Consider the following 27,379-nt stretch of genomic DNA (forward strand, 5'->3'; position numbering starts at 1 on the left):
AAATGCAGAACAAGCAAATGTAGATGCTGATGTTGGGGTGTATGAAAAGAAAACATATGAAGTTGTAAACAAAAAATAGCAGCACCAGATGCGGATAGTACCTCAGTATAACGAATCAAAGCATATCTATAAAGGAGAAGATTTGATTGATGCAAAGAATTTTCCCTTGATCTGTTATTGTACATATACAATGAATTGAGTAACACACTACTGATTGGGCAGAGTTAATCAACCGAAAGAATCAAGACCTTAGGATACATTCCCCCTCCACTCAACTGAAAGAACAATTTCTCAACTTAACTGAACGACGTTATTTTTAATGATACAATAAAATTACAGGTGAACACAAAAATCGTAACCATAAAGAATAATTTTATGTATTCAAATCAGTTGTGTTAATTAAGTTACCGCTTATATTTGTGGCTTCTGCTTCTTTACACATACAATCTGGCATGGGAAATGTATACAGCGACGCACTGGGTTTTTTCAATTCAAAACCCTTCTGGTCACTGTGGCGAAGCATGTCTTGCATCTGTCGTTTGAAATCTTCCCATCTGCAATATAAGAAATACGGATGAATAAGAATGCTTAAGTTGTTTTTCTACAATGCTTTTTAGTGCAAACAAAGGACCACTAGGTGGAAGCAAAGCAAATTACATTCATGTTGTTTGTCTATAAATATCATTTGTTACCCCATTTTTGTTTGATAGTTAAATTTGTTGTTATATGCTTTAAACATCCATCATGCCCCTTTTTATTTGCTAGGTAAATCTTGATATATCATGTTTACGACAACCATACCAAACCCATTACAGAGAAAACCGAGGTGCTTGGAGTTAACAAAGGTCAAACAGAAAAGGGGTCGTTTGATAACCATTTCATTTTCAGTTTTTAGTTTTTAGTTTTGGGCTTGGAAGGTGTAATGCATGGTAATACCAAAATGTAGAAAGACAAAATGAGAAACAAAATGTTTAAATGGTGTAACTATTAAGATTGTTGTTGCATTTTAATCGAGTTTTAACTTCTGCAACATGCACAAGTTAAAATGTAGAAGGACAGAGAAAGCAAAGATGTGTCCTTAGACAACCTATACTCAGCTGAGTGTTAAATAATGTGGTCCTTTTCTTTTAGGTAGGTACCAATGCGCATGTTTTAGGTTACGTGGATGAATCCATACTATTTGAAAGTTAGAAACTCAACAGATGAAATCAATTTTAAACTAACACTTCAAGCACACGTTACCTGATACTAGGATTATCAAATAAGAGTGCTAACTTTCTTTTATCAGGCTTGATTGTCTTTGAATGTCCTCCATAGAGATACCGCCTGTGACCCATCAAGAAGTGGGGAAAATTTCCTCCCTGAGTGGTAACAAATACTTCACTGTGGAGGCAAACCGTGTAATCAAGAGCTGCCAACCTAGATAAACGGCCCTACATCAGAAAAATTTAGCATTGAAAAAATTAACTTAATGCTAAGTCTATTATTGTACCAAAAGGAGCAAATTTAGGTGAATGGACCCTACTGCAGAAATGGTATGATAAAAATTGCATTAGTTTGAAGCTGACGCGTACTTAGTTGGAGATGTAATTGCACCCAAACGATACCTTAAAAGGAGCAAGTTCTTCTGCAGTTGCCAATGTGTCTTTCAATTCCAAGCGTGGAAACATCTGTTTAAGAGGAGACATGTACTTTTCCGCTTTATAAATGTTTCCTGATGCAATGTATACTGAGGTGGCATTGTCAAACCCCATACCCCTGAGCATCATTCCTACCTACAGCACCGAATACTTCATTACTCACCAAGGTTGAGAAACAATTCAAATACTAATGCTTATTATGAACTTTAGCTGTCTGTTCTGTACTTGGTCCAGCCATGGCCAGACCAACTATCGGACAAAATTTGACCATGTTCATCCAAAATAAAAATCAATAAAAAATGTATTAGTCAAAACAATAATGATGATGCGGCATTAACATTTTGTTTATTTAAACAGAATAGAAAACCTTCAGGGAAAAAAAAAGTCCCCATGCCCCTCTGCCAAAGCCCTCTTCCCACCACCACCACCACCACCAAAACCAAAAACCACCGTCCAGCAAAAGAGACGCAATATATCTAAACCAATCTCCAAGCCCTCTTAACTTCCAAAATCTTTCAGAACAATCAGATTTTCATTCATACCCAAAAAATAAGAGTCCAGTGTGTTTTCTTTTGTTGTTATAGTTCACAGTAGTTAATTGTAGTAGCAGAAGTAGAAAATATCAGCAAACGATATTAGAACATTGAGCAAGAGTTTTTTTTTTTCAAAGAAATTTAATTAGGGAACTGTTATTGGCACTCCAAAAATCTCATTGTGGACTCCTCACAAATGTATTTCTTTCTAAATATATAAAGTCTGGAGTGCAGAATGTGAAGTTTTAAAATATTTTTCAAAAGCTCAAGTAGCAGAACTTTTATATATAACCGGGTCGGACACGATTTCACAGCTTAAATTGAAATGGATAGAAAGAATAGCATTATACCTCTAATGGAGTTAAAGGGCACTTCCCATCCACACGATTTGCACCTGGCCTAATTACTCTACCCCTTCTCCTGAATTTTCCTCTCCAACTTCTTTCTCGAGCAATATCCATTTCGCGTTTCTCTTCCTCCCCGCCATCATATTCACAGCACGAAAACGCTACCATGTCCTTTGACAAAGAGATAAAAACAAAATTTATAAATTGTTCATTTAAAAGAAATTACAGTCACAGAAGAAATCAGAAATGATTCATTTAAAAGGATAACAAAAATTACACACCTCTTCAAACCGAAGATGCACTGAAACGTATTTTCCCCCACTGTGGGAGCTACTTTTAACCATTCGTTCAACCATTTTATCTGCAAGCATTCTTATAGAACTTGAAAACCTCAGTGCTTCAAAATTGGCAAAGCATCTAAGCCCTTGGACCTTTGAAGGAACTGCATAAGCCAATCTGTTGGAAAAACGTGCAATGCGCACAGCCCTGCAACATGGGTTGAGAGAAACTATATATAGCTGTCACATCAATGTAACACAAGCCCATGACTCAAAAGTAAAGAATAAAAGAGTAAAACACATCATAATATAGATATAGAAAGATAGAAAGAAAGAAAAGGGGAGAAAAACCAACTAGAAACAACAATAAAGGCAAGGCACATACCCCATTTGCTCCAACTTTGGGAGGACCTTTTGAAGATAATAAGCTGAACTTGACCAACCCTTCACTCTCAGATTCACAATGTTGCTTATATTATTGTCAAATCGCTCCAGTATATCCCCTGGGAGCTCCCTAACCACATTCACTTGATTTCTGAGAGCATGGATGAAGTAATCTTCATCAAATATGTTCCCAAAGTGACTGCAACAAGTAGGAAATAAAATGGTCAATACCTTGAAACATCAAAACATGACAAGTTTTCAATAATTTAAATTTTTACTGCCATGCCTTACATATATTCTCAGTGGTCAGATTTCAAAGCTTAGGACCTGTGAGACAACCATGCTCCAATCAAAAGGTTACCAGGTCAAATTGTATGTTGTATCCAATACACATGCAAACCCTTTTTTGTCAACTACATCCATTATAAGCCATTAATGGTGTTATCTTTTTGGCTGAAAGAAGACCAAGGTCTAAAGAAGGGGGAGGGGAGGATCACATTTGAGCTCTCCCTCTATATGAAGTTTGCTACAACCCAAGCCATAAGTAACTAATAATTTTTAACATGAACTTGGTAAGGACAAAAACACCTATACAGAATTACTATGATCCAATTTTAAACTTAATTCATTTAAGAAAATGAAGAAGGAAAAACAGAGAATTATAGTAAATAATTCCCTTACTTGCGGCCTACACCGACTTCAAACAAAGAATTCCCATTTGCTAAGTTTAATGTTTTATTCAAAATATGCATCAGCCAAAGTTTGGTAATTCATATCAAACCAAATAGTTCAGATAAGGAGTTTTAGCAGTTGTCAACTTGTCGTGGCTGATTCAGAAACTAAGTTAACCTAGTTATACATTTTCTGAACGAATCATGCTAAACTACTTAGAACGACAAATAAAATAAAAATCTCAATGTAAGTGGTAATGGAGCTGAGCATGATGAAGATCATAATCTTAATGGTACAATAACTTTAGTCATCACCTTGAGTCTTTCCAGACACTATTTAGATGAAAAATTGGAATCAGAAGCGTTGCATTCAATAGTCCAGCCACAGCAACTGCATCACAAATCTATAATGAAGTCATGAAGAAAACTGTCAAAGAAAAAGAAAAGGAAAAATCAGATGCACAAGACATGTTTTTGACACAAGTTACTATTGTCAGCTATTCATGAAATTCATGCACAATCTTTTTGTCCAAGTCCAAATGTAATTTGATGGAACAAAATGACAACTGCACTCTGTAAATTACAATAACACGGATGGCTTTGGTCTCGCAGGAATATCATACAAATAAGTGAGTTGAAATACATACATATATGAAGGAAAATATAGGTTTGGTGGACAATGCAGCATGTTATGATGGCATACTGACATCTAGACTATTGATCATGGAGATTCTTGTTCAAATGTCCAATTTCGAAGTTTAACAAGATAACATACCATACATCTAGCAAAAGAACACAGCCCAATATATATGCATGTGTTGCATGCGTCTAACAATATAAAAAGCAATATTGCATGACATGTTGACAAGTTGATAATCAAGTTGTTACAATTGACAGTCCAACAACATATCATGTTAAAAGAAAAACAGAATTTCACACACAATAATATATCTCTACAGTTTGTTTCTCCTACGTGACAGCAATGCACAAGAACAATGTCCGATCCTTCATTTCGTTTTCAATTGTATATATAGAATCAACAGTCTGCAACCCCACAACTGCAAACACGTGGGTGTGTGTCAAGCCTAGTCAAAAAGTCAAAACATTCATACCCAGGAAAATTAGACAAAATTCCTTGGTGTTGCCCAAACAACACCCTTCAGCCATATCTTGGAGTATAGCTTTCACTTTGTAAAAAATTAAATTTTGAGGTGAACTCTACATATTGGTCTTTGCCTGTCAATTACTCTCAGGTGATTGATATCTTTATGCAACGATCAAAACCACAAAAACAATGACAAAAGACGTTCAAAGCAACCCAACCAATTAAATAAAGAATCCAACTACAACGCATAGATCACAAACCCTAACCATGGCAGCCACCCAAATCAAGAAAGATTGATATAAATCAACAAAGCCATACCAATCAAGAAAATGAATTCCAGTTGTGTGTAATCACACCTACCGATAAACGTTGCTGGTTCAATCCACCATTTGCTTCAATTATAAATAAACCATTCGACTTTGGTAGTCCTGTAACCCGTCCAAATATTAAAAAAACAACAGTTAGTTATTCATTTAGTTTTTAACAACCACATAATTATTCATTCTATCTTTCAAAAATCAGGATAACTGAAATTTAGATTTAAAATTCCTGCCACATTGACTTACTGAAAACATACCATATTCTGTTTCAAACAATTTTTTATAAGTACTTTGCCACACAGCATAAACATGATGTTAAAAAGGTGTAGCTGAAGTATAATGTTTTGGAAAACATTTGTGTATAGTTGTGCGCACACAAGAGCAGGTGGCAGGGTGTTTTCATTTTTGAACAAACCCTGTTTATGCACCCTCTCCACCATTTACCAAGTATGTGTGGTGATAGACTCTTACTGGCATTTGCAACCCATATTAAATCTGAAGCATCATCCCTAAACAATTTGAAAGTGCAGTATAGGGTGTACTGGCAAGAGAGTCTGCAAAACCCCCCGCATGGTGAGTTTGAATAAGAAAATTCTGGGTAGCCAGTATGATAAATGTATCCATTAGATATTTTAAATACGTCATTCTCAGTTTAATTGTTATCATATGAAAAACCCAAACCTTCTTCTGGAGTATCGTTGCTAATACATGGCTTCCAAACTTGCCGCCGCACTTTTGAATTCCACACTGCCATCAACTGCACAGTTTTCATATCAGCATACAGTCAGTTCACATTGGCTATAACCATCAAATTCGCAGAAGTGCAATATTAACTATCCAAGTGAACCCCCGTAAGAGCTTTCCCTAAAGAGCTACCTATCAAAGTGATTTCATATAAAGACAGTAAATTTCTATACCAAGTGATTCGATTGATGAGCAGACGGTTCTTTTCCATATGCAGATCAAACAACTATGCGTTCTTTTTCAAAATTAGTAACTCACAGTCAGATAAAATTACCCAAATCAGTAGACCCTAATACATAACAATAGATAGTGGACAGCAATGCATATCAAACTTAACACACAAGCGTGCACATAGATTAGCAAATGCTCAGTTCGTCAAGAATTTACATAAACAAAACAAAATGGTGCATTTTGAATCCTCCACCCAATCGAATCGGAAGAAGTTTGCAAGAATTCACTCACCAAATTGTGAGTGTGATTGCTGTCAGCCTGCATATGAGGCCAAAGCTTGTGAAAAACCTGAGGGCTCCTATACACCGAGCCCGGAGGCGACCGCTTACTGACCACAACAACCGCATTCTTCAAGCTAACTACATCGAAGTTCACCGAGCCCATATACAACAGCATCCCCGAAATGTACAACAATGGCGCGAACAAAAGCACGCCTCGGCGCTTAAAAACGACTGAGATGAGCAACACCACAACCTTCTCCACAATGCTCTGCTTGGGCCCTCGGCCGGCGCCCAAGTTCTTGTTGCGGCCGTGGCGGCAGCGGGGGGAGGACGGCGGGGAGCCGGCGGGTCGGGAATTGCCGAGCCGGCTGTAGCCGTGCATTGAGGAGCAGGGGAGACTCAGGGTTCTAGAGATTGGGGAGAGAGGGGAGTCGAAATCTGATTGCGAGAGCCGAGGAGGAGGAGAGATTTTTCAGTCTGCGGGAACACCGGTACGTTTTGCCGGCGTACTGAAAAATGACGACGTGGCATGAGAGAGTGGGCGTGGGAGGTGAGGTTTATTGGGGAAGAGAGAGAGAAGATAATACAGCAGAGCGCGTGGGAGTCACGGGAGCGGGAGATGCCAGCTCTGACTTGATGACGATGTGAGTGGGTGTGTGGGTGTGGTTTCGGGTGGGCCCTCTCCTAATCTCTTCCATCAAAATTACCTAATCAAGTAATCCAGGCTTTTGAAATTTGATTTAACGGTTAAAGTTATTATAATTTTTAAAGGGATTTCATATCCTAATCTCTTCCACCAAAGCTACCTAATCAAGTGATCTGGACCTTTAAAATTTGATCCAACGACTAAAGTTATTATCACTTTTAAATGACCCTTGTATCAAATTTTAAATACCCGAATCACTTGATTAAGTAAGTTTGATAGAAGAGATTAGGAAATGATCTATGTCCAGCCTTTGGCTAGTGAAATATAGTACACTTCTTTTCATTCTTTATTTATTTTATTTTTTTTAATCTTTTGTTTTCCAAATTGAGAAATGCTGATGGACTTTTGTGAGTCATTATGCGCTAAAAGTATAGAATGTCGTGTCAAAATCATTAATCTTTTTTCTTTTTTTTTAACTTATTATGTAGCTAACCCGATTTCCCATTCTTTAGGGTAACTGCTCGAACTCCAACTAGTTTATAAGTTAAACACCTGACCATCCTTTGGGGTAGGTAACTCCACATTGTAATTATATGTACTTCTAATTTTTTGTAATCATATAACCTAAATCACATTTTTATAAAAATAAAAATAAAGGAAAATCGTTTCCAAAACAGATTTAGTTTTGATATTTTGCACCGAGGATCCGTACATGAGAACTCAGGGAGATAAAAAGCAAGATACACATGCTCTGGTAATTGTTAATAATTCAAAAACTTATACCTACCCAGGGCCATCACCAATTCTGTAACTAATCAAATTATATGACTCCATTTCATTTCGATACAAAATATAACTGTTGATACAAAATTCCGTAACACAAAAGATTTCACGGGGACACGAACCAAAAATTCCTCTTTGAATTTGAATTGGACTGCATTGACTTAAAGAGTTACTAGAACGAACCTCTATAAACTATAGTCCGTCAAAGCCTCTATAGACACCGCACCACGTCCATGGTGAGGGTTGCTGATTGGGAAGTCGCTCTGTGAAGGCACCGGTATAGAGCTCACAGCCTCGCGTAACATAAATATGCAGAAGCAGATTGCCAACATTAACCTGCACGTACTGTTCACTCGACTTTGATGATTTTTCTTTTCCGTAGTGGCTCTTCAACGATGCTTCCTGGGGCACTGTGCGCCTTCCTCTTCTCTTGCTTCTTTCTCTGAGATTCATTTTGTTCACGAATTTGCTTACCTGCCTTGTATATTGGTTTCGGTAGGTGCCTATGCCTGCACAATCACCATTCACAACAACAGATAGATGAGAAATACAGACTAAAAATGGTTGACCATTTTACATGTCAAAATACAATTCATTATTTTAACAAGAAATAACGATTATAATTCCATGTTCTCTGAAACAAACAAATAACAGCAGGCCTCATCCTTTTATACCTCACAATACGCTTGATTTCAGGAAGGTGCTTGTAGCGGTTTTTGACCGCCTCATGATACTCATGCTTTTTCTGTTCCCTTGGAAGAAGCTGCAGATGACAATAATTATAAGTTTATATCTGTGAGTTTCAAGCCTATATTGGTGATAGCGTGCATGGAAGAACAAAATTCCGTAGTCAAACCAATTTATGCATTCTTTCTTTTCGAAAAGAAGAAATTTACCCAACGAAATAAAAAACCATGCTAAAAATGTAATATACAAGTATGTAATGAGTGAATATCAGAAACAGGTAATGGAAGAATAACTCCCAAGTCCCAAGGTGAAAGTCGTGCTGTAACCCGAAGGGCAACAAAAAGACGAGGTAAAAAGCAGATTTCTTACAACTCCCAATTGTTCTGATGCTTTAGACTTCCAAAGCCTAAGATTAGTATCATCACTCCCAGAAATAACATAACTACCATCGCAGCTGTACTTGACACAAAACACCCTACATAAAAAGCAGGAAGAGGGAAACAAGAGTCAGAATATCGAAGTTAGTAACTCAACATAAAGCTATAGTGACGTGATTGGCATATGAAAGCTAACAGCATAGGTTCAATAAATATGAGCAATCAAATGAGAGAAGGAATGCATGAAAGTCAAACCTTTGCATTCTCTTCGTATGATAAATCTCCCGTTTGTGACCAGCATTATATGGGAAAATCATGATCTGCAAAGGATTTTTTTTTTTTAAAAAAAAAGGACTAAGGCCATATTTACACAAACATTGATGAAATGGAATTTAATTGTATGTAAAAGGGAACTCACAGTTCTATCATAAGACCCAGTGACAAATTCTCGACCAGTTGGAGAATAATCAATATCCATCCTGAGGGGAAAAAAATGGAAGTTTGGTATACAAAATTTCCATACTAAAATATACTATAGGAAAAATGGATTTGAGGTGTGGGGAAAAAATCCAAATATTCCAATTGCAAAATTTTAAACTTACACAGCAGAAACATGATCCATGTGAACACACGTAGCTTCACCAAACTTTCTACAATCAAAGCTATAGCAGTTGGAGTCCTCGTTTGCCTATAATTGAGGAATCAGATTAGAACCGCCACGGAATAGAATAAGAAAATGCTACACAAGGAAGAAGAAAGCCCACATATTTGAGCATTGGTGTGCTAATAGGCTTGTTCTCCAAAACTGCTAATAAGGGTAACAATCAAAAGTAAAATATTTTTTGCTAACAAATGATTACAAGATTTTTTTACAATGACTACAGATCATATTACCAAGTTGCATTGGTAGAGCTAAAGTTTTATTCCAGAATTCAACTCTTAGACTCATATGTGATGATTAAACATCCTAAAACAATGAAAAGGATGCACAAAGATAATCTGGAGCAAATCCCTTATGTTCTACAGAGATAACAAATAAAAAATTCTGAATTTACATCCTTACAGCAGTGAAGTTGATTGGCTCCATTGGGTTCCAACAAATGGAATTGGTTCTTGTCTGTCAAAATAAAATGCAAGTTAGAAATACCATTAAGAGACCAACAAATATTGCTATTTTCTTAGCTCTCAAAACTTTAAAACCAAAACTGTAAACAATTGAAGGGATGAGCTGAACATCAATGATTTGGTATCAATACCCTCATTATAAACTTTGATGTTGGTTTTCCCATGCGCAAGTCATAAAGTGCTATGCTGCGGTCACTGCAACAGAAATCATATATTACTTTCTCTCCTAAAATACGATATTATATAACTTGTTAGAAAAGAAGCAAACAAATATGGAAAGATGAAATAAAATTGTTGCAGTCTGAACAAATAAAAAAACAAAAAATTATGTTGTAACAGACAATCATTACAGCTTAACCTTCTTTTACACGAAAGCATTTGTTTTCCAAGAGTATTATATTAGTTCCATTCTTATTAAATAAAACAAATGCAACGGAATACTAAAATTAGAAAGCAAGGTATCCGAAACCACATGTAACGGAAAACTAAAATTAGAAAGCAAGGTATCCGAAACCAAACACCAGAATGAGTAGGCACATGGTATCTAATCTGTTTACCGTACAAGTTTTTATTACTAGTATTATTATACACATCTTATCTACAAGCATCAATACATACCTTGCAGATGTTGCCAAGATATCGGGCTCTCCAGGATTAAATCGAACAGATACAACTGTGTCTGTGCCCCATTGGTAACTCTGCTCTGGTGCAGACCTATGCATAAAAACAATAAAGAATAAAAAAAAAATTGTCCACTTATGAGGGATAAAAAAATTATCATTTTCTTTAGTTAATAAAAGAATAACTATGCCAGATCAAAACCTGTTGTGGTTCCATATATCTACTCCAGCTCCCCCCGTAGCAAACCGATCAGAATTCCACTGGTGATCAACGGACCTTCAAATGAGAAGAATGTAAACCTAAATCTTAGGAACTTTGACAATCATAGGACATATCAATCAATTTGTAAGATCAACTAGAAAGTGTCATCTCTAAAAATTCAGTTAGAAATTTACCGGAACGCATTCTTCCAAACATAAGTTTCCCGTGGCTGCGAATTATTTATAACTAGTTAGGTAGGTATAACGTGGACTACACATTCATTCAAAAAAACATGTGACAGTATTAGGAAGGCAAATACTTGAGCAGACTTATCGGATGAGGCATCTTCCTCCAGAAGATTAGAAACAGGTACACTCCAAAGCCTAACACTGAAAAGGGAAGATAGTGACTTCATCATGGACAAATCTTCATTAACTGTACAAGAACTTAAGTTTGTAGAGGGGGCAGGGGAATAAACAAAGGAGGTTATGCCTTACGTGCTATCAGTTCCACAAGACACAAGAACACGCCCATCCGTAGATACTGTTAAACCTTGGACAGCACCTTTATGACCAGGAAACCGACCAACTGTTCGCCTATGTTGAGTTCAATAATTACAGCAAATACAGTAAATTCCAAGTATTTATGGTATGGAAATGACAAAATGATGTATAAATATATATATATATATATATATATATATATATCTACAGTCTCCTTCCGCCAAGGGATCCCTCAAATAAGTTTACTTGAGGGATCCTTTTTAGGTCTTCCCGTCAAGTAAGCTCATTTGAGGGATCCCTCAACTGAAGGGAATATATCTATAATGGTTCAAAAGCAGGGACATCTGGTCCAAGTCTCAATCAATTCATATAATACTTCACATGAAAAAATCATAACTCACCTGGAAGCTAGATCCCAAAGCCGAATTTCTGCCAAAAAAATGCACACGAATACAATTAGGGGTAGAGAAATTCAAACATATTCAAACTCTAAAAACTTACTACCATATTATATTTTGCAAATACCAAAATTAATATAAGGATAAATTAGTGACGAAAGGAATTCGAAAATTTTAGAGGAAACAAAGTACCTCCATCCATTGAACCAGAAAATATTCCTATCAAGTGGTTTGGATTCTTTGCCATGCAGGAAATGGAATCTATATGTCCCTCCATTGCTCCAACAAACGGCCTCGCGAAAATCTAAATTACCCACATAAAATACAAACAACATTCAAACAAATTTAGATGCACAATTATTCGAGGCATTCAAAGTCCAAATATCAAAATCAAAATCAAATTGAAATCAATCACAAATCACACCTTATCTAATTTTGCAGCGTTTTGTGCCCGGACATACTCGACGGCTTTCTCTTGGGTTCGGATGCTGGGGTCGAAGTTACGGAATACCCTCTGTGGAAATCGAATCAGAAACCCTAGCCTCAGAATTTAGGGAGAGAAAGAGCGACGAAGAACACTAAGTAGAGAGAGAGAAGGGGGGGGGGAGGGGAACTCACCTGGAGGTCTTGGCTTCGTTCTTTAGTGAATTCATCTGCGGATCGAGATATTACTTTCACCTTCATCGTAATCAGGATCTGCTATGATATTTGCAGAATTGGAAACCCTAACTTTGTATAAACTGGGGAGGGAGAAACCAGAGTGAGGAGTTGAAGCTAAAACCCTAGACAAGATTGAATAGAGCCGCCAAACAGCCTAAAACCCTGGCCCTGCTCTTATTTGCATTGGATGCTGTTATTTCCTACTCACATGACAAGTTTACTCTTTCAAAACCTAATTAAAATCTTCTTTTTTTAATAAATTCATTTATAAAAGGAGATTAGCCAATGGTTTTACCACATCAATTCATCATTCTAAGTTGAAAAGACTCACAAGAACATTTCAGTCTTTTCCGGCCACGATTCACTAGCGGTAGGAATCGAACCCAAAATTGGGCTTGTAATTCGTCTACAACCATTGGGTCATCCTATAGTGGTTTCTAATTAGAATCTTTTTATTATACTAACATTTGCCTACACACTTTGTGTGTATGAACATATTTTTTTAGAAAATGAGAATGAGAGAGGGGGAGAGAGAACATGGGGGAAGTGGGAGGTTTTTGTTTTTAGTTTTTTTTTTCTTTTTTTTTTAAATATTGGATGTATTTTAACATCACCTGTATGTAAGGTTTCAATAAAAAACAGTAAAATTTAGACCTGTGAAATTACATTATTGCCATCATTTTTTATGTGTGATAAAAAACTAAGTAGTCTTTCACCCTCTTTTGGTTGACAAAGAAGGTTTCATTAGTTAATAGAGATTATTCTTTTAGAAATAAATAAATAATAATACTCTTATTCGCCTCAGACCAACTCCAATGGTGGGCTAAAAGTCAAATTTCCCCATTTATTCCCCCCACACCCCCCATGCGAGTGGATGCCCTGCCACTTAGGCCAGTCTCGGCCCGCCCACGCTCCAACGTGCCCCACGTGGTTGGCTTGCAAGGCTTTCCTGACAGGGGTGGGCCCCGCTGTCAGCTGTGTGTCGGCCAACATCATCATCCCAATGGCTATAATTTTAATCCGAGGGCTGAGCTTTAAGGATCGTTGGTTGATCCAACAGTCCTGATTCAAATTTAATTTTTTTAGAATATGTTATTTTAAAATACATTAAATCCAACAGCTGAGATTGAATATAATCAATTCTAATGGTAAAAAAAAATCTAACGGCCCAAATTTAAATCTAACGGCTAAAATAATTAAAAAAATTATTTAACTCAAAATTCACCAAAAAACTCTATAAATACCTATGTATTTGTTCAAACATTCACACTAAACTCAATTTTCTCCTACAATTCTTCCAATTTATCTTTCTACCATTTCTTTCCATTTCCAAATTGTTCAACATGGCAAGAGAACATATTAGAGGTTGTAATTGGACATGTGAGGAAGATGTTGCTTTATGCTTGGCATGGGTTTCTGTTAGCGAAGACGATGTAGTTGGCACAAATCAAAATAAGAAGGTTTGTGGGATAGAATCATTGTAAAGTTTCAAGAAAACTGCAATGGCAGCGGGCGAGATGGTGGTGGTGTTTATGATCGGTGGAAGATTATCAACAATGCATGCACTTTATGAAAGGGAAGCTTGGAGAGAGTCATGGTTGGCATGGCTAGTAGAAGAAGCGCCACAGAAATTGTGAGTTTTGTTCTTGATATTTTACTTGTCATCTACATAATATCATTTTGCAACTAATTATTTTTATGTATTTTTTGCATAGGGTGACAAAATAATGGAAATTTACAAGACAAGAGTAACATCAAAAAATCAAGTTGACAAGAGTAACATAAAAAAATCAAGTTTTTAAGTTGCAACATGCTTGGGACGTCCTCAATGATTGTCCGATGTGAGAAACCGATGTGGACCAACAATGGGGAAGATTATTTCAACGTGAAGCCGCACAGACAAATGTCGGAGATGAAGGTGTTGATGAAATGACCTCATCTCCTTCTTTTGCAAGGCCCCTAAGAATAAATAAGCAAAAGGAAGCAAAGAGAAAAGGGAAGTCTCAAAATCCGATGAGTGGACACTTTGCTACCGGAATTGCAAAATTGAACGAAACCCATAGCGCTCGCCAAGAAGAAATGGCCCGAATGCTTTTGCAAATGAAGGAAATCTCGGATAGGGAGCAAAATAGGTTTGAAATTAATTTCATGATGGAGAACCTCAGCAAATACACTCCAAAGAGAAAGAAGTTCTTACGTGGTAATCAAAAGGAAATTTTGCGAAAGTTTGCCTCAAGGAGTATATTTCAAGATGATGAATCCTCTGAACCCTATATCCCAAGTCCTGTATGAAGTCCATCAGCAAGTGAAGGTGGTGGATATGATTATTAAGTTTATGTAGTCTATGTCGTTTGTATTAAGTTTATGTAGTTTATTAATTATGTGGTTTATGAATTATCAGTTGTATTAAGTTTATGTACTTGATTACATATATGTCTTATTAATTATTGTTTCTATTAATCTAGATGTTTTCAATAATTATTGTGCTTATTATTCCACAGTTTGATGTAGAATAGATGCCTTCAATAATTCAACATCCATTCAATAATTTATCCAACGTACTAGACAAAATACTTTGCACAAGAAGACACTTAGATTTATTAATAGAAAATAACAACCTAGTACACTTAAATTTATTACTCAAATGAACGCCCCATGACACGATGGCTAGATTCGCCATGGTGCTCAGATTGCATAAACGAGTTTACAAGTTCAGCTTCGGCGTTGAACAATTCTGCATCCTCAATCTCAATTCTTGCTTGGTTTTGTGTCATCTGTATTGTCATGCTATACATTCTTCTACCACCCATTGATGAGATATTGAGAATTTTTAAGAAATAAAAACTCTTTGAAAGTTGAAAGATTGGTGAATATAGAGGATGATTAAATGTTGAAAGGTTGTGTGATCAACTAATATTGGACTTATATTTACATAGAGGATGATTGATGAAAGTTGAATGGTTAGTGAAAGTTGAAAGTTTGGTGTTGAATGGTTGGTGAATTGAAAGTTAGCCCATGGTTGAAAGATTGGTGAAAGTTGAAGGTTTGCTTTGTGAAAAATTTAGTGATTTTTCAATATTTATCGGAATTTAAATATTTTTAGATTAAAATGTTCATAAAATTAATTTACGATAGTCTACATATAATTTTTTTTTTTAGATTTAAATTAAGAAAAAAAAATAGCCTAGGTTCATTCTTTAATAATCCCGAGCTAAAATTTTAGGCCAGAAGGATTGGAGCAGAAAAATTATTTTTAGGCTAAAAGCTAAATTTTATGGGCTAAAAAATTTAGCTTTTAGCCCAACCATTGGAGTTGATCTCAAATTTATAAAATTTCCTGCAAATTTGAACCATTGGATTTCTTTGCTTTCTCCGAGGGTGTACATTTAAACAAATGACATATGTTCCACTTTGTAGGGCCTGCTGAAAAAGAAATCTATCAAAGGAGTCGCATAGAAATTTAGAAAATTCAAACGCTTCACTTGAGGTACAAAATACTATTGTGCACCATATAGAATAGTTTTGTATTAATTTAAGTTATTTGTTAATACTTGTGACAAACTATTGTGTTGCTCCTTTGTGACTAAAAAATCACGGTTTTGAGTTGTGGAATCAGCTTCTTTGTAAAGTAAGAATAAGACTACGTATGACAGACTTTCCTCCTCTGACCCTCGCAAAACAAGGGCTAGTTGGCTTGGGGTCGCCCTTTTTTATATATTGGAAGACCACTTGCTATCACTTGAATAAATCAATTCAATCGATTATTTTTGTTTGATGTTGGTTATCTCTTCTATTCGAACTGGTACTGCTTGGTCTGTTGACAGTAAGTCACACTGCCTTTAAGGCTAAATCAATTTTCCCTCGTTATTTAACAGTTCCTTCACGAGCTCCCATCAGAGATCATAAAGCGAGGTAGCAAAAACTTCAAAAAACGCATGTATCATGAGGTGCGCAACGGAATCTAGTGCTGTCATTGAAGAGAAACCAGAGGAAATCTGGAACGGGAAGGTTTTCCTCACTCGCTTACTAGGAAGCTCCGGGGAATCTGATATAGAGGAGTTATCGGACTTCATTGCTTGCAAACCTGGGAGGGATTATTCGAGCTGGTTGAAGGATCTACAAAAGTACGAGGGACGAAATATCAAAAAAAAAAAAAAAAAAAAAAAAAGGAGTAAGGTGGGAGGAGGAAATATGCTTGGAAATGTATGGTAAGAAAGAAACCAGCAAATGTGTGAAGAAACATTTAGAGGCTGTTTGGTAGTCTATTTGAATCTAATTTTTTAAACTAAAAAACAATTTTTAAGTTTTAGGCCTTAAAAACTTGTTTGGTATGACTGTTTTTAAAAACTGAATTTAAGACTAACTAAAAAATATAGTATATTCTTAAAAAACACAAAAAATGAGTTTTGAAACTTAAACTCATTTTTTCTCTCCCTACTCCCCTCTCACTCCAAAGCTATTTCTCTATTTTCTTCTTTCTCTCTACCCTTCTTCCCTTTTTTTTGTACCTTTTTCGTCTTTCCTCCAATCCGCACTCATTATTTTCTCGGTTTTTTTTTTTATCACTCATCTTCTTTTTCCTCTCTATCTCCTCCGATCCTCTCACTTCTTTCTCTTTTCTCCAATCATCTTTTACTTTCTTTCTTCCTTTCTCCTTTTTCTCTCTCAACCCTCTATTTTTAGATCTCTTTGTCCAATTTAAGTTGTAAAATTTAAAATTTTTAAATCGCATACCAAACAAGTTTTTGAGTTTTAAAGAAAATTGTTTTAAAAAAAAATTCTTAAGAAATTTTTTGAGAAATTATAAAAAATTTCAAATAGGATACCAAACAAGCTCTTAGTGTCCGGAGCTGCTGCATACTTGGTTGAAAAAGTTTGCTGGCTAGCGCTAGGTGGATTAGAGAATTTAGTGTTCTCGATATGCATTTGAGTTTTATTATATGATGATTCCTGCTAATATAAGGTTCGTGTAGTATAAAAAAAGGTAGTATGACAATGAAGTTTGTTTAGAAATGTTTTTAAATGACTGAAACTAGAATCGCTTTTGTAAACTCAACTTATTTTGAAGATTGTGTAGATGTAGATTATTTCATGCATGTAATATATATTTGATCCATTTCATCCTAAGAAGTTTTCAGGAAATGAGATCACACGCTTGTCATGAAAAAAAAAAAGTAATGGAACGAGCTTCACACGACAAATTTTTAATGAAAAACACTTAATAGTCATTTTCAGGTTCAACTATCCTATTTGTAACCGGAATTTCTTTTAAATTTTTGTTATAATTTGAAGATAAACTATGGAGTGGCGGCATTGTCGTACATGAATTGAAGTTTGGATGGTGGCTATGTCATAATTAGGTTGAAGATTGGTGACAGTGACAAGTATTTCATCCTAAAACCATCAACAATTTTTTCGTAATTTTCGGTTGTGAAGAAACAATTGCCAGTGACACAAAACTTCAATTTAATTACGAAACATTAATTGTTAATTGTGTTCAAACTTCAAATTCATTATGATATTGACACCGCCTCATGTCCTTATGATTAAAGAAAGTTCATTAATTGTTTCTGGATGGAAAATGTAAGTTTGTGTTCTCTAAAAGTCACTAGCTCTAGTCGGACGGCGGCCACGAGTCTAACATTTAGGCGTCTAGCGAGGCCTAGGCAGTTTTTTAATTATAATTAAATTTATTATATAACATATAAATAAATATTTATTAATACTTGAAAAATTACCTAATTACTATTGGAATTTGGAATACATACTTACAAAATAAAATGACATATACAATATAAAGTATTAAAATATATTAAAAACATGGTAAACAAGTAAATAATTATAATTTATTAAAAAAATGCAAAATAACAATTATGTATTTGAAAGTCTCGACCTATGCTCCTAGCATTTAAGACGCCTAACATGTAAATGCCTAGAGATCAATCAGGCCATTGGCCACCTGCCTAGCCTATATATAAAGGGAGTTGTTTAGAACAGTGAGTTTGTAGGACTCTAGTTACTTGAAAAAAGGGAAAAATTAAAATTTGAAAGAAAAATAAAACGAACAAAAAAAAAAAAAATCAATTAGTACGATGATTTACTGATATTATTTTTCAACAATAAGTGAGAGATTTAAGTTCAATTCTAACCAAAAACGAATTTGAACTATTTTAATATTTAGTCTACTGAGGTTAAGCTCATTGTTTGTTAAAAATAAATAAATAAATAAAGATTCTTGATTCTTTCCTTCTACGGGCAGTAACAGATCATTCCCGGATCTCTTGCTCTCCTCCCTCCTTCAGTCCCCCAAATCGACGAAAAGGGTTTAGGTTTCTTCGTTCCCCTCTGATTTTCCACCAAATGGTAGTTGAATTCTAGGGTTTCAGATTCAAACAATGAGCACCGCCAACTCCAATAACAGTACCAACCACCACCACGGCGACCGAGATCTCAGCTTGTGGTTCCTCGAGCAACCGCGGCTCGCCTCTGCTCGGGGGCTGACCGACGAGGACGAGGACTCCCCCACGGAGCTCAACACCATCAACAGCTCCGGCGGCTTCATCGTCGTGTCCCCTGATAAGCTCTCCGCCAAGTACACCAGCGTCAATCTTCACGGCCACGACGTCGGCGTAGTTCAGGCTAACAAGCCAGCTCCGGTCAAGCGGCTCGTCTACTACTTCGAGATTTATGTCAAGGATGCTGGGACCAAGGGCCAGATTTCCATTGGATTTACTTCTGAGAGCTTCAAGATGCGGAGGCAGCCCGGGTGAGGCTTCTTGGTTGATTGGGTCTGTTTGGTTTCTGAGAAAATGATTGAAAGTTAACTGTCACAGTTGTTAGTGGATTTTTGTTTTTGGGGGTTTTAATTGTGGATTCAAGTTGGTGGATTTCTTGGTGTTTCAGAAACCTGGTAGGTTCAGAAAGAACCGAAATAGGAATTTAAAGTGGTATTTTGTGTTAATCTTCAACTGGGACTTTGCAAGCTAGAGATCTTCTTATGATGTTATGGGAGAGAAGTTTAATTTCGGTTTTTCTGATTATGTTTAATTAGGTGAGCTAGTAGAAGGTCAATGTACATAGGGTTTATTATCAGATAAGTGATCGTTGATGAGTTTTATGTTGCACATTTGTTTTTGACCTTTGATTGTGTGAACTGTGTGTTCCTAATTGGATAATAATAGTGTACTTTGTGATCAATTGGTGGAAAACGATACAAACCCTCACCGTAAAAAGTTGAGATATGAATTGGGGAGTTTGTTTCTCCACTGCCGTATTTTTATTTTTTCTGGGGAGGACCCAAGGGAGTAAATGAAGGAAAAACCAAAGGAGGAAAACATTTTGTTTTCTGCATGTTGCATTGTGTTTTCCACTGTTTGTGAGATTTGAAAACTATGATTTTAATTGGCAAGTTCTGTAACTTCTGTTATTCTAGTCATGATATTAGTGTTAATTATTTCCTCCATTAAGCAGATGGGAGGCAAATAGTTGTGGCTATCATGGCGATGATGGACTACTTTATCGGGGACATGGAAAAGGAGAAGCGTTTGGCCCAACCTACACCTCTGGGGATATAGTTGGAGGTGGTATCAATTATGATTCACAGGAATTCTTTTTCACGTAAGACTTGTCTACTTCGTTTGGTGTTTCTTCTCTTGAGACTAGAGTGGTGTTTAATGTGATCTTGTTTCGTTCATGTTGGTTCCAGTAAAAATGGTGCTGTGGTGGGAACAGTGCCCAAGGATATCAAGGGCCCCTTATTTCCTACCATTGCTGTACACAGCCAAAATGAGGAGTATGTGGTATCTTTTTCTAATATTTTAGCTCTTCTAGATGTTCATCTTTTGTAATTAGCCAACTGCTTGTGCATGTACGCAGCAGCTTCAGATGGTTCAGATTCATGTTTTCATGTTATCAGATGTGTGCTTAATTTTAATCTGCAGGGTACACGTTAACTTTGGACAGCAACCATTTGCGTTTGATCTTAAGGCAAGATATACTTTTCATTGCTTATCTTTTATTTCAAAGAAATATGATTCAATTAATATGCCTTGTGTCTTTGGTCTTCGCTAAATCAATTATTCATCAGTTGTCGTACCTCTATAAAAAATTTCAACCGTAAATTCTGATTTAGATAAATGATAATCATTTTTTTTTGTAAGGTCCAGTTTGTCTTATAGTAAATAGGCATAAACCTTTTTACTGTAGTAAAGAGGCAAAAGCCTTTTTACACTTCTGTGTTCTTTAGCTGTCCGTCATACGCTAGCCCAGAGAATAGCTTCCCAATGGCGTGCTTTATAACTTTTAAGAATAAATTTTGGGTTTTGCTTTCTCATAGGTTACCAAACCCACAAGATGTGGATTTTTAAACCTAGAAGCTTTGGCGGTGTTGCTTTCCTTCTCTTAGGAGTGAATTTTGATACTGTCTTTCAGATATATGGAATGAGTAAAAATGCCACTGGCGTCCCTTCTTGCAATTAAATAAAGCAAGCAACTTTTGATTCTTGTTCATGGAAAAATCAATCAACTGGAATAAGAAAAACTGCGCTGTTGATTGTGGTTTGCCAGCATGTCCAAAGACACAGAAGGAAATAGTTGCAACCCATAACCACACAGTCCTATGATATTTATTCCACAACATGAGCTTAGGATTCATAAGAGTCAGTTATGCGAGATAACAGGACCTTAAGGTTGTGGCAACGGATGTTTGACTTTTGAATTCATTTTCGTTTCTCTAATTTTTGGCCCTTCATTTTGAGATTTTTAAGAACTTTGTTGTTTGATCAAGTTAAGGGGCAAGTATGTGAGAATAAAGGGTATAAAAAACCATCTTGTATTATTTTTTTAACGGGGGATCATTCCCAAAAAAATAAAATGAGGGATCATTTGGTTCATTGATTGCATGTAGTGGATAGGGGACTCGTAACGATGTTGATTCATTGTAATTCTTAAGTGGAAAATAAATTATGAATGAAAGTATAGGCCAAGGAAAAGGGCTTCTTAAGTGGAAAAATAACAGATACCCTCAATACTTATGTTGGATTATGGATTCCTGAATGAGCACTGATTTGTTGCTTCTCTCATTCATTTCTGTTATATATAATGCTTTTCATGAAGTCCTATATCATTAAGGATTGTACAGGTTATAATTGTGAAGATTCGATTACTTTGAAGTAGTATAACTTGTTCAATATTTTGTATATCATGTTGTCTAATCGAAATTAATTTTAACATGCACTTAGGAATTTGAAGCGCAAGAGAGGATGAAACAACAAATGTCAATTGAAAAAATTTCTTTGCCGACTAATGTTAGTCATCAGTAAGTACACATTATTTCTTGATATCTCAAATGAAGGCATCTAATTTATTATGTCTTAGTCATATATGATATACCTTAAGGTGGAATGATCTGATGTCACCTGTTAAATAGACACTGTAATTGATTTTAAAATTTGAATTTTGTGTTCTCTCGTGTACATTAATATATGATTTGTTGATTTAGTTTTAGATTTAGATTTTTTTTTTTTTTTTTTTTTTTAAATTGTACTATTGTAGCTGAGGGATTAGACACAGTTCAGTGATAGTTGTAGCTAGATTAACACAACCCAAATCTTTTTTATATATTTCTTTTAGGTCATCATTCTGCTCCTTGTCCTGAGTCCCTGATACTTAATTTTCAACCAGATTTTAAATAAATTTGGAATTTAGACAATTCAGGTTGTTATAGGTGGTTGTGTTCTGAGGGTTGGTAAGATAAAATGTAGCATTGATAACCTTGACAATTTGTAGAACTCAGACCTGCCTCCCCAGTCAATATTGAAATTCCCTGAGGAGCCCCATGAAAACGCTCTTTAATGGAACTTTAGCTTTAGCTGGTTTTGGACATGAAAGCACTGGGTTGGTGGGCCGGGAATGCCCAACAACTCTAGCTTGTGCTGGATCAAGGAGCAATAGGTTTCCCGGAGATCTTGAACTTTGCTGGATGGGGTACGTCTGGTAGAAAAACAGTTCAAGCTCCTTGTAGTGTTTACTAAGGTTGTAACTTGAAATTTGAGTCAATAAGTTTCTTTAATACTTAAGTTGCATTTCCTGCAGTCTACATGGGCTGCAAGTAAGAATACTTGATGTCATAGGCATGTCTATTCTGCTAATCAATATGAATTCACTATTTTTAGGCATGTCTATTCTGCTAATCAATATGAATTCACTATTTTAAGTTGAACTTGATGGATGCTAGGTTTATGATCTGGTGAGTTACTTATATTTCTAGCAACATAACCAGTATGGAGGTTTACCAGGGAATCGATATTGTCATGATTTTACTGTGTATTTATTTAAAAAAAAAAATTGTTTCCTTAAAATTTTATGTGTCAATTGTTAATTTATTTATGCTTTATTGACCAGAATTGTTCGCTCCTACTTACTACATTATGGATATGAAGATACGCTCAATTCATTTGACATGGCTAGTAAAAGTACTGTTCCTCCAGTACATATAGCTCAAGAAAATGGTTTTGACGAGCAGGACATTCTGTTTGCACTAAATGAGAGAAAGGCTCTTAGACAGGTATTGATTTATTTCAGTTACAATCACTTTAAAGTTAAATGATTGACTACTATAGTGTTCTGCTTTCTTTTCTTGTTTGGGACGAAGTCCTGAGCTTCTTTAATATTTGCATGAAAGTTTTGGAATCCCAGTTGTTTGGATAAACTTAAAGGTTACAAGGAACCAGAAAAAAAAAAGTGTACGTATTATATTTTGGGGATGTGTAATAATTAATACAACTCCATTGGACTTGATGAGCATAGAATTGATGCTTACCTGACTGGGTGTTGTAAGCTAGATGCAGTTTCTTATGACTGCAACATTCATGATATCTCTGGTTGCAAAAGATTTACTTCTCTTTTTTCGATATATTACACTGACACAAAATGATGATGCGGATGAGATATGCCATAGGCCTTTTTTTGGGTGCTTTTAGTGCTTTCCTGTTTAAGTAATTGAAGATGTTGCATTATTACATGGTTAAAACAACTTTTCTGTATACAATAGTTTCATGTGAAATGTTCATGTGTTCGTCAGGGTTCGCTTGAAATCAGCCTATGATCGTGTCTTCTTTTTTTTTCCCCAATTCATTTTGAAGATTTATTTACCTGCTTGTGTTTCTCGTAGCCAATCTGCTTTGTAGGGGTGTAAAGTATGCCAATCACTCACATGTTGCTTCTTTCCTTTTCTTTTACTCTTACCTTGAGTCTCTTGATTGGATGACATTTTGGATAGAAAATTAATTTAATCAAATAATTCTAAAGGCTTTGATGTGATAGTAAAGAAATGTTTGTAGTGATGTCTTATGAAACTGTCTGCTTGGGAGTTCGGGGAGCATTGTAGAATCAGTTCAATATATGGTTTTCTTATTTGGTTTGTTTTTCCTTTGTTGTATGTACTCAGTCTCCGAGCCCTTAATTTTTTTTAGTATAAGAGTTGCACCTGGCTGACCAGTTTTATTTGCTAATGAAGCTCATTAGGAATGGGGAGATCGACTCTGCTCTTGGTAAACTCCGTGAATGGTATCCCCAAATTGTTCAGGTAGACTGTCTAATATTTCAAAATGATCTTTTGGTGGCCATTTTTATTTTTATGTAATTCTTTGCTCTCGATGTTGAACAGATCTTGGCACATGCAGTAAATTCTGTAAAGCATGTGTTTGAGAGGGTTGAAGTGTATCCTAATTGTTTCAGTTAGTTGCAGATCTCGTATTTTACCTACTTAACATGTGAATTTCTATGTCTGTAATTGTGTGTCTTGTATTCTTTTCCTACAAATTGGTGTCATATTTTTTGCAGAAAATGTTTTGAAAAATACACGAGGCTCATAGTTTCAAATTTCTATGTTTTCAATTTAATAAAGTACTTCTGCTAATAATTAATATAATGTTTGATCATCTGGTCTTAATTAAACCAACTTTTGTTTGTAGCAAAAAAAATCAGTTGAAGGTTGTGATAATATTTGATTACTCTTAGCTAACCAAAAAAATAAATTTGATTACTCTTAATTCTTAACATAATTACGAATTCCAGTATATTTGGCATGTTTACATGTTGACATTTTATGATTCTTTTGTTCGTATGCTTATGCAGTGAATTCCTTATGGATCACAGATAAATTTACTTTTTATAGGTGTATAGCAATGCTATTTATGTGGTTTTGAATTTTGGCTTTATCTTATGTGCTATTTGGTGAAGTTACTGTCCTTAACCATCTTAGGATCAATGCTTGATTTTTTTTTTTTTTAATTTAATTTTGGTCATAATGCTTATTTTGTTAAGGTCATGACTTAAGTTTTGCTCTCTGCAGGATGATAAATCTGCTACGTGCTTTCTGCTCCACTGTCAAAAGTTTATTGAATTGGTTCGGGTATGTTTCCCCTATTTGCATGAGATTAGCTTTAGTATCACATCAGATATATTAAAACATGAATATTACGGATAAAGTCATGACAATACTTGTGGGTTATTTTTTTAAATGAATTGGAAGGATACAAGAAAGTCTTGCATACCTGTTACATTCAGTGTTTAAGTGTTGAAGGAAACCATTAAATCACGATTTAGAAACATGGATTGAACTGTGTAACTTCATTTCAGATGGCTAGATATTATACTACTTTCAAGTGTTAACAAATGGCGCATTAGATTTAGTGTTCACAAATAACAGGTGCAGCCTGCATTATTTGCTTGACATCTTTTAGGTCTGGCTTATATGAGGTTTTTGTTTATTTTATAGAGCATCTGATTGCCATTTGGTGATCTTACACGAATATGACAAAGTTCTTTGGCCTGCCTTGCGATACTTAAAATTGTCATGTAGGTCGGAGCACTGGAGGAGGCTGTCAAATATGGGAGGATGGAATTGGCAAAGTTCTTTGGCTTGCCGCTGTTTGAGGACCTAGTTCAGGTAATAAAAGAATTTTTTTTTTAATTTTAATTTTATGTATTTCTAGAAAATATGGAAGACCAATGAGGTACAAAAACACAGTACCTACTGGCAAACTCATATTAATGGTGTTCTTTAATCTGCATGTTGTATTGCGTTTCAGTCGCTCCTGTGGTGCTTCTTTTGGAAGCACCACATTAGAACTAGACCCTTTTACTTTTATCATTGAAATTTAATGTTTATCATCGTTACAACACCTCTATCTGTAGGACTGTGTTGCACTGCTGGCGTACGAAAGGCCACGGGAATCATCGGTTGGATATCTGCTTGAAGAGTCTCAGCGTGAAGTTGTAGCAGACACAGTTAATGCAATGATCCTGTCAACAAATCCCAACCTGAAAGATTCTTCGCACGGTGGCTTGCATTCATATCTGGAGAGGTTACTCAGGCAGCTTACTGCTTGCTGTTTGGAGAGAAGGTTTTTGAGTGGGGATCAAGGCGAAGCCTTCCATCTGCAGAGAGTACTTAACAGTAGTAAGAAAGCTAGGTGCTAGCTGATTATTCTCTACCTCTCGTCTCCGTCTGTTCATATGCACATAAGCCATTTTCTGAACCACATCTCCAACTGAACAGACTGGCGTATCATCCGGCAGAGCATACTGTATAGAGGCGCCCAATAATGTTTACGTGAGCCACAATGATACTAAATTTCTTGTATAGAATGGGTATGTTCTCTTTCTGTAAGTTTGTAACCCACCGTTTACCCGCGAATTAGAAATTCAGTTGAACCGGCTTCTGGGAACGTTTACATGTTAGATTTCAATAGATTCAATTTACGTTGTGAACTTACCTTGTTGCTCCATTGGACTTTTAGGAAAGTACTCAGGAAACGAAACCGAGGATGGTGAATTACTTGTTGAGCAAAATTGTAGTGGTTACAGTTGGTATTCCATTTTTTAGTTTTGTTTTTAAGACTCAAGAACATGACCAAAGAATTGGAGTGCTCTTCCCTGAGGGAAAATGATGTATTTTGTAGGGATGGTAAGCAATCATGTGGTCATTTTTCCTTTGTGATAATTTGGAGCCACCCTTGCAGCACATGGCTTCTTTCCCTAGGGGAATAAACTATTTTCAACAGGAGTCCCGTTCTCTTGGACGCAGATTGTGGTCAATCGCCGTTTGATCTTAATTCAACGGTGAAGAAGAAAGTACAACAAAAATGTTAAATAATCACCTATTGTTGGATTAACTATTTGCGGCCACAACTCATAATCCTTGTAAGTAAAACATACTTGGAAGAGGTCACCTTTTGTTTGTATTTTTTCTTTTTTCTTTTTTTTTAAAAAACCTCAACGGTACAAGGAGAAATTTATTGATATCGAAAAAAAAAGGTACAGCTAATCAGGAAGAGGAAGTCAACCGTCTCACTTTCAATGGTGAAACCATTTTCTTTCTTCAATATGCTCCAACGCCCATCTTCTCTGTTTTCGTCTTTTATTTTTAGAAATGTTTCTTCTTTTAGAACTCAGTTGGGTATTCTATAGTTTCAAATTGGGACTATGGTCATTAAAAAAATGCAACAATTTTATGGTTGTCTAAAGATGTAATTTCTGGGTGTAAATAGAACTCTTCGATGATAAAAAGCAAGTTGGAAACAATATCTGCATGGGGTTGTGATATCCACACACCCCATTTTACTTCTCACACACTTTTTTAATTTTTGACCATCGAATCAGATGAATTGAAGAAGATCAACGATGTGTCAAAATTGAAAACTAAATGATGATGTGTGGTAATGTTAGGGAGACAAAATTGGAAACTAAATGATGTGTCACTAATAGAAAATAAATACGTTTATCAACATTTAATTAATAATTCTCCCTAGTATTACCCTTCTTGTAGACATAGTTGTTTTCACGTAGCTACACGCAGATAACAAGGTTTAATATTTTGTATCTTTGTTATACGTACATAAT

The 27,379-nt window shown here is 35.7% G+C and overlaps 3 protein-coding genes across 3 annotated transcripts; 1 reads left to right on the plus strand and 2 right to left on the minus strand.

Annotated features, from left to right (window-relative positions):
- Positions 1 to 125: 125 nt before the first annotated feature.
- LOC137717201 (O-fucosyltransferase 9) lies at positions 126 to 7,026 on the minus strand. Its single transcript, XM_088698409.1, has 10 exons — positions 6,485 to 7,026; positions 5,960 to 6,035; positions 5,319 to 5,386; positions 4,169 to 4,257; positions 3,184 to 3,381; positions 2,802 to 3,006; positions 2,524 to 2,691; positions 1,608 to 1,775; positions 1,243 to 1,433; positions 126 to 554 (listed from the first exon to the last, which is right to left on the minus strand). Exons 1-10 carry the CDS (start codon positions 6,854 to 6,856, stop codon positions 374 to 376), a joined length of 1,716 nt encoding a protein of 571 aa, XP_088554535.1. The 5' UTR covers positions 6,857 to 7,026; the 3' UTR covers positions 126 to 373.
- Positions 7,027 to 7,932: 906 nt separating this feature from the next.
- On the minus strand, positions 7,933 to 12,773 carry LOC137717965 (uncharacterized). Its single transcript, XM_068457487.2, has 17 exons — positions 12,434 to 12,773; positions 12,240 to 12,329; positions 12,008 to 12,119; positions 11,819 to 11,846; positions 11,412 to 11,510; positions 11,234 to 11,303; positions 11,109 to 11,143; positions 10,915 to 10,989; positions 10,711 to 10,806; positions 10,224 to 10,287; positions 10,031 to 10,084; positions 9,570 to 9,655; positions 9,386 to 9,446; positions 9,223 to 9,287; positions 8,960 to 9,065; positions 8,578 to 8,666; positions 7,933 to 8,412 (listed from the first exon to the last, which is right to left on the minus strand). Exons 1-17 carry the CDS (start codon positions 12,497 to 12,499, stop codon positions 8,253 to 8,255), a joined length of 1,356 nt encoding a protein of 451 aa, XP_068313588.2. The 5' UTR covers positions 12,500 to 12,773; the 3' UTR covers positions 7,933 to 8,252.
- Positions 12,774 to 18,479: 5,706 nt separating this feature from the next.
- LOC137717883 (ran-binding protein M homolog) lies at positions 18,480 to 26,329 on the plus strand. Its single transcript, XM_068457380.2, has 10 exons — positions 18,480 to 19,241; positions 19,946 to 20,092; positions 20,181 to 20,267; positions 20,416 to 20,461; positions 21,715 to 21,791; positions 22,877 to 23,039; positions 23,991 to 24,059; positions 24,828 to 24,887; positions 25,338 to 25,424; positions 25,673 to 26,329. The coding sequence occupies exons 1-10, from the start codon at positions 18,871 to 18,873 to the stop codon at positions 25,955 to 25,957; spliced, it is 1,392 nt and encodes a 463-aa protein (XP_068313481.2). The 5' UTR covers positions 18,480 to 18,870; the 3' UTR covers positions 25,958 to 26,329.
- Positions 26,330 to 27,379: the final 1,050 nt, after the last annotated feature.

This window comes from Pyrus communis, chromosome 8 (genome assembly GCF_041283825.1).
Source record: "Pyrus communis isolate YQ-2024b chromosome 8, ASM4128382v1, whole genome shotgun sequence".
Classification (NCBI taxonomy): domain Eukaryota; kingdom Viridiplantae; phylum Streptophyta; class Magnoliopsida; order Rosales; family Rosaceae; genus Pyrus; species Pyrus communis.